The 8144-nt window shown below is 41.7% G+C and overlaps 1 protein-coding gene across 1 annotated transcript; it reads left to right on the plus strand.

The window, feature by feature from the left end:
- The first annotated feature begins 6701 nt into the window (after positions 1 to 6701).
- On the plus strand, positions 6702 to 7830 carry LOC131225019 (uncharacterized). The gene is made up of 2 exons (XM_058220448.1): positions 6702 to 6759; positions 7043 to 7830. The coding sequence occupies exons 1-2, from the start codon at positions 6702 to 6704 to the stop codon at positions 7828 to 7830; spliced, it is 846 nt and encodes a 281-aa protein (XP_058076431.1).
- The last annotated feature ends 314 nt before the right edge of the window (positions 7831 to 8144 follow it).

The raw sequence follows: 8144 nt of genomic DNA on the forward strand, positions 1-8144 counted from the left end.
GAGGAATATATAAGTTTTCTCTGAACGTGACTAGTTTCTAAGTCAAAACAGCTTTCCTAAGAGTTATTAAAGAAGCCTATAAGTATCAAAGGAATCCAACGAAAGAATGAGGTCTCACTCCAACCTAATCAAGCCAATTAACTAAGTCTATCATTCAATTATCTTAGCATAATTAGACTTTGACATTCCTTAGTATAACCAGTAGCTTAGTCTTAATTTAGGAGTAGCGGTAATCCAATAGTTGTAATCCAAAGTCTATGTTCATACGCTAGATGATTTCGTACCATTTCTAATATAGGGAATTGTTTTATCGCTTAGGATCAAAAGTTGTCTAATTGGAATTGAGTTGTCCAGACTTGAATTTAAGTGTACTCGAGCACTTCACATATGCCCATACCAGCTAAAGACGTCCTAGGGTTCACGTTATTAATTTATTGGGTTTCCTATATTGTTAGATTTTATATAATCATCGTTCCCAAGGTCCTAGTTATCTCATTACTCCGCTCTAAATTTCTTGGTTTGGGTCCTTAGGCCCATAGGGTCCGTTTTTGTGGGTCTAACGTGCCCGTATTCGCACCATTTGGATCCGTTTCAGATTTGAAATTTGTCAACTAACGACTCAAACCCGTCGACCGACGACCTAGAGGCGACCTAGGTCGATTTACGTGATCGAAGATACATTGTGGACTAAATTATAGTATTCGGTCTCGCCTGTCGGTGAAACCTTGGGATCCTAATGTTGTCTCTAAATTTCATCACCCCCTTCCTAAATCAGAGTGCGTCAGAGTGCGTCATGTTACCTATAACCCAGGTCCAGTTTAATCCAAATCATGCTCTGATACCATCTTCTAACGCCCTGAAAATCGGGGGTCGAGCAAAAGCTCAACTCCCTAGTTCCAATGCATCACTTATGCAATATAGATAATGATGTTTGAATGTTGTCTATATTAGTGCATTAAACATGAGTGAGATCATACTAAAACAGCATATCATACTCCGGAGATAATTAAGTTAAGAAAGCGGAAGACTGAGATAAGTATATGATGTATATGAGTGTTTCTCAATCCCCAGAGTATGAGTATGTTACCAGCCTAAATATATACATGTGTTGATCCACAATATACAAAATATAAAAAAAAAGTAAATGTCCAACTAATTTATATAATCCCTATAATCCCGGCAAATTAAAACGAGGTCTACGAAGACCCGCCTGATAGCTAAACATAGGAAAATTCTTCCTCCTCGTCTATGAAGTCCATTTCAGCTTCATAGACTCCGCCATTACCTGCATCTACAATAAAGTCTGGGTGGTGTTTTAAAACACCGTCCCAAGTGGGAATGTGTAGTTAATTTAGTTGAACTATAAAGCAGAGGTTAACATGTTATCAATTCAATCAAACAATAATGATAAAGCAGTACATCAAACAATCCTAGCTACTCTCATTAATACAGGGATGATATGTATTAATGATACATGCCCTCGCCTGTACTCCCTTTGCGACATCATCTCACGGTCACGCATACAACACTCCCGCTGTGCTCAACTCTAACGCCAAAGGCACATGCAATACGGTGCATGTGCGTGATTAGCCAAGTTCTTAATTAGACTTATTCATACAGCAAGTTTAGGAAGCTAAGGTACCTCCCTTTATATCATTTACTCAAACGATGATCCATCTAGGGTCGTTAATCCTAGTTAATCGCATACAATAGGCAGTTCCAGGTTGCTACGGAGAGGCTCGTCACCTCAGCGCAGGGCTAGTTTATACTCGAGGTCACTACGGAAAGGCTCATCACTTTAGCGTAGTCCTAGTGTATACTCGAGGTCACTCCACCAACACCCTACCAACTGGTAGTCTATTTTCGAAGGTTCGTGACTAACCCGACTGGAAACCACAGCCAGGCTGTGCCAGTGTAGGCCGACAGCTCGAATGCAGTGTCTCATACTACCATATTCGGCTCACGAGTTTGGGTTGCTCACTGGTCACTATGGATAGGTTCATCACCTTAGTGTAGGCCGACAGCTCGATCACAGTGTCCCATACGACCATGCCCGGCTCATGAGTCTTAGCGGATCGTGGTACTAAGGTTGAAATGAGTTTTACATTGGTAAGTGGTACCTTAGATTCAAGTAGTAGAGTCCATACATGGTAAACACACAGTAGGCCAATTAGGTTATTTGACATGTTCGACTGGTACAAGCATACGCTGAATTAATCGACATGGTACCACTGTCAACAACCATCGTACGACTCGGATTCACCGAACGCATCAAGTGTGGCGAGACAAATTCGGCCACTCAAACATGAATTGTTACCGATTGCCTGGACTACGTAGTAGTCCCAATCATACTCAAATGCAGCATGTGGATACATGTGATATTCATAACAGCATTTAACAATCAATTCAAAAATAAATCTCATTTGAGCATTTTATCAAACTCACTGAACATGTTGTTATACATATGCATTTCACCCATAAATGATCACATAGTAGTAATCTGCACTATACAAAGGAAATTATTCATATGACTAAGGAAACTAAGAATTCTGTCTTAATACATTTAATACATACAATCCATCAACAAAATCCTATTCAGACATTTTAACAAACACTTAGACTACACACTACTTTATACATAGACTACATTAGTTACGGCATATATTATGGCAAATCCTTTCACAAAGGAATTGCCACACATACAACGAACATGTATTCTATGTTAATAGGCATGGCCAGCATAAATCATAATTTCACTTTCATTCAAACATTTCAACAAACACATAGAATGCATTTTATATCTATATAGTACACATACATGTATAGTTATCAAATACATCGTAACTAAGATCATATGGCAGCAATCAAGTCAAACATAAATCATTACTGACATTGAAAGCCTTAAAAACCATAACCTAAGCATTTATAGTCCGTACCTTTCATCGGTTTGCTCGATACGAACTTGGTTCGTACACTACGTCACCGTCTACAACACAACGGCTACCTAAATCATGAAATAAGTTAGCTATTTCACTGATTCCTCTATTTGAATTCCTAAAACAAGATTAGGGTTAGGATTTCTTACCCAAATCAAAGTTGTATTCGATGATGTAGCTAGATGTAGAGGTGATTCAATACGTGGAGTAGCAAGAAGGAACTACAGCAGCAAACTCTAAGGACCTCACTTCGATCTCCACTCCTTTCTCCCCTTTTCTCTCTTCTCTCTCTTAGGGTTTAGAGAAAATTGTATGGAATAGAAATGGGGTGGGTTTAGGTCCTTATATAGGCCCAGAACTGGTGTAAATGACCTTAGGGCCATGGTATAATTAAGTTATAGCCAAAGAGTGGTTGTTTCGGTCTAACGGAGCTCATCTGGAGGCCCATTTCCTGCATACGGTCTGGGAAAAGTTCCCTGACATTGGATGTAGGCTAGGTTAAGATTTTAGATTAGTGGATCGACCGTGGAGGACCCGTTTCAGTTCAATGGTCATTGTCATTCGATCAGGGCCACAAGTACACTAACATGTGTAGGAAAATTTTCCTGATCCAAGGGTGTAGTTGAGTCAAAATCTGACGGTCTTAAACCTTAAATTTGGTCTGCAAGCGAACGACCCAAATCACTTAAATCTGAGTTCATTTTTTAAAGATATTCGCATTTCTCACACACTTCGCTCTGGGCTCAAGTTGTGTGTTTCTAGATACTATTTGGACTTGATTCTCGCGATGGTTGTCAAGCCCAATAAGGCAGTCATAACCGTATAGTTTCGCGATAATCGGACTTTCGACGCGCTGTTCAGGTCCGATACGGAGTTTCAAGATGCTCCCGAGAGCAACTGAGTTTTAAAATTGATCTTAGATTTCTAGGTAATGTTGGGTTAACGATTTTAATAGTTTTGGATCTTCTACTTTGTATAGAAAGTGGTTCAAACCAAATCCATCGATTGTTTAATTTAGTAACTAACTAAATTCAGCCCCAATTATGACAGAATATGGTCCTAAGGTAGTTCTATGCCCCCTTTTGGTACTTTTAGTTAGTATATTATTTTAATTATTTTTTTAATAATTTTTCATCAAGTCTACTTTATCTCTATCAAATTTCATTAGATTTCGTGTTGTAGAAAAATTCTAAAATTTTTGGAAGTAGTAGCTGTCCAAACTAATAATTTTTGGATAGTTGTCACATCAACCTAGATTTAACTATACTAAAATTTTTTATTATATTTTTCACTTATTTTTATATGAAACTAGACTTATCAAGTTTCAATCTGGCTTTTGAATCACCTAAATCGGAGTTACAATGAGGGAGATATGACCTTTTGAAGTTGGATAAAAATTATAAAAAATGGGGTAGAAAACGGGCCACCCGGCCCGTTGGACGGCGAGGCCTCGCCGTTCGCTGTCCTGTCTGGTGGTGATTCTGCCATATGATTTTTGAAATGAGCATATTTTACAAACTAGAATGAGTTATTCGATATGCAATATATGATTTTGGGGTAGGAGAAGCTGCTCTATCCAAATAAGCTATTTATTTCGTGAGATTCCAAAAGTTTAATAGTCAAAAACTCATTTTATTTATATATTCACTATTTATAGTAAATTTTAATTTCATTATTATTCTTCACCATTTAAACTTTAGGATTAATGTCTAATATGAAAGTACTTAGAAAATTTTGAAGAATAAGGTGGTGGAAGGTGAGATTTTGAAGAAAATGGGTTGAAAGGGGATTTGAGACTTTAAGATTAAGTTCTGAGAAGTTAATAAGGTGTTAGGATCGACCCATTGCCTAAGGACGTCTAACTCCAAGTTGGCAAAAATTCAGGATGTTACAAAAACTTTCATAGGTCATGGCGAAAGGAAATAGTTCCTCCCTTTCTTTACCTCTCTCTTTGCTACAACCCACCATAGTTTTGGATAAGGTCGAAAGTGGGGCCATAAGGGTTTCATGAGGTCACGTATCAAATGGACCACTGGAATTTTGGTCCCATGAGATGTGCACAAAGGTGCACAGGTGAGCACACCTCTCTCTATCCACACACACACACACACACACACACACACACACACACATGATCGCACGGAACTCGCGCGAACTTTTTAAGAACTCATTATACGTGATGTGAGTCCAAAGTCTAAACGATCTACGTGATGCAGCAACCCATGAAACCCTTGGGGCCAAACTTTTACTTTGATCCAAAACTTTGGTGGACATGAATAGAGAAAACAGTTTCCTCCCTTGATTTGCATCTCTCTTTGCTATGGCCCACCAGAGTTTTAGATCAAGGTGAAAATTAGTCCTGTGAGGTTTCATGGGATGCTGCATCACATGGACCATTCAGATTAGACGCCCATGACACGTCTGCAAAGGTGCCTAAGTGAGCATGCCTCTATATGTATATATAGGAATGCTCACCTATGCCCTAGTTCTCATTGGAACTCATGAGAGCTTTTTCACAACTCATCACACATGATGTGGGTCCAAAATCTGAACCATCAATGTGATGCAGCACCCTATTTAAAAATAATTATAAATAGATATTTAACATAGTTAAGTTCTCCCCCTCCCTTTTTATCATCGGTGCAGAGGTGCTCAGCCGCGGGTTGAACTGGCTCCTGTCCCAAGATCAAGTCCTTCCGTTCAAGTTGGGGAGAGGTTGCCCACCTATATCTCACATTCTCTACGCCGACGATACCCTTCTTTTCCTCAATGGCAGCATTTCCTCCATCAAAGCAACAAAGAAATTTCTGGATGATTACCAGCAAACATCGGGCCAATCCATCAACCACAGGAAGTCCTCTTTTATATGCTCAAAATCCACCTCCCTGGTGAGAAGCAGATTGCTCGAGAGAACTTTAAATATTGCCAAGTTTGAAGGTCCATTGACATATTTGGGGGTGCCGATTGTGCCCGGCAGGCTGAAATGCTCAGCGTTCCAACCTCTTCTGGACAAAGTGAAAGGGCGCATCACGGGCTGGCAGGCGCGTTTCCTCTCTCAAGCGAGGAGAACTGTTCTTATCAAACATGTTCTTGGTAGCATTCTTGTCCACTCTCTTGCTGCAGCTCACCTCCCCTCGCAGGTTCTAGCCTCCTTAGAAAGCTGTTTTGCAAATTTTCTTTGGGGATGGGTTGGCAGGAAGAACAAACTTCATTGGAGAAGCTGGAAGGTTGTTTCTCTCCCCAAGGAAGAAGGTTGCTTGGGGATTAGAAAACTGGCTGACATCATGAACTCATTTAGACTTTAGATGGCATGGGACGTCAGGCACAAAGAAGACCAAACATTTCCTCTCCCCTTCGCAGCAGCTCGCCCCCCCAGCCAATGCTTCGCCAATTTGGCGTAGAATTCTAAATCAGATCCCTTGTCTGGATTCAGCTGTGCAACTCCAGATTGGATCTGGTGAGAGCAACCTTTGGACTTCTAATTGGACGGGTCTTGGCCCTCTCATCCTGATTGATGCCATGCAGATCCCCACTCACTTGAGTCATATGAAGATCAATCAGATGCTGGGCCGAGCTGGTCCTCTCCCGCCTTCGGCCGCCTTTAGTGTCCTTCCGCAGAATGTGATTGAATACATTCCAAGTGGGTTTCTGTCTCTCCAGTGGCCCAGATCAGGCCTTCTGGCCGTTCACTCCTTCGGGAAAATTCTTGATTAAATCGGCCTGGGAGATCTGTAGAACAGGCCAGGTCGGCAAGGGTTGGGCCAGATGGGTTTGGCACTCTTCCCTTCCTCCAAAAATAGGGCTTCTGGTTTGGAAAATTCTGGTAAATGCTGTTCTAGTTGATGCGTCGATTCAAGCTAGGGGAATCCAATTGGCTTCCCGCTGCGTTTGTTGTGACATCAAGTCTACACAAAGTGAAATCGGGCATGATATCGAATCCATCCACCACATGTTCCTCTCTGGTGGCTTAGCTAATGCAGCTTGGGAATTTGTGGGGAGGAAGTTTGGGATCAGCGTGCAAACCGCGTCTTCGGTTGAGTAGAGGCTGACCCAATGGTGGGCGGTTTCGGCAACTAGTCATCTCTTTTCCAAGTCTCAATTTTTAGCCCCCTGCGTCCTCCTCTGGGAAACCTGGAAGGCCAGGAATGCAGCTCTATTTGACGACATTAGGCCTTCAATCCAAAAGCTCACCCACAGGATCAGCTGGTGGCTAGAGTTCATCCAGGCCAGGAGCTTATCTTCCTCGCCAGTCCCTCCTCCAACGACAGCCCATTCTTCAAGCCATCAGCCCACTAGCAGAGTCTTTCCCAGCCCGACCACCCCTCTTCTCCAGGGTCTCCCTTCAATACACCCTAGCCGCGAGCAAGCTTCTATTTCAGCTGTGGTTAAATGGTTACAGCCTCCTCCTGGATGGACAAATATCAATGTAGACGGTTTGGCCTTGGGTAACCCTGGCCCGTTTGGTGGCGGCGGAATTTGTAGAGATGAAAATGGGGCGTTCCTTTTTGCTTTCCACGAAGGTTACAGTTTGGGGTCCAATGTCCACGCTGAGCTTAGGGCAATTCACGACGGGCTGCTTCTATGTTTTTCCAAGGGTCTGAAAAACATCATTCTTGAATTGGACTCTCAGCTCCTCATTGACTTTCTCACGGGGAGGGCCTCTCCTGGCTGGAAATGGAGATTTTGGATTTCCAGAATAAACCAATTGGTCGCTTCGGGGCATGTGAAGTTCGCCCACATCCTTAGGGAAGGTAACGCTCTTGCGGATGCGATGGCGAAGCTGGGTAGTCAAGAGCAATCCTCTCGCCTCCTCATATCCTACACTGCCCTCTCCCCTCTAGTTAGAGGCCTTCTCTTCCTAAACAAGGTCGGTCTAGGGTCCATCAGACCCTAGTGTGGTCGTATGCCATCTTGTTTTCTTTTTTGGCTTCGGTCCTTTCGATAGGATTCTCGGGTCCTTTTTGTCTGGGTTTCCCGATTCTTGTAAATTTGATGACAGAAATGGAAAAAAAAAAGGTTCGTTTAAAAAAAAAAAACAAAAAAACTTCAACTTCATCTTATCAGGTAAAAAGCATGTAATCACTGATTTTAGCTTTTATGCTGGGAAAAAAAAAAAAAAAAAAAAACATAGTTAAGTAATATGAAATGATGATGTTTTTATTAGACCACTCATGGTGTGTTGATTAAGTTGCCCTTTCCTTCTGCCAA

The sequence above is a fragment of the Magnolia sinica genome, chromosome 14 (assembly GCF_029962835.1).
Source record: "Magnolia sinica isolate HGM2019 chromosome 14, MsV1, whole genome shotgun sequence".
Classification (NCBI taxonomy): Eukaryota; Viridiplantae; Streptophyta; class Magnoliopsida; order Magnoliales; family Magnoliaceae; genus Magnolia; species Magnolia sinica.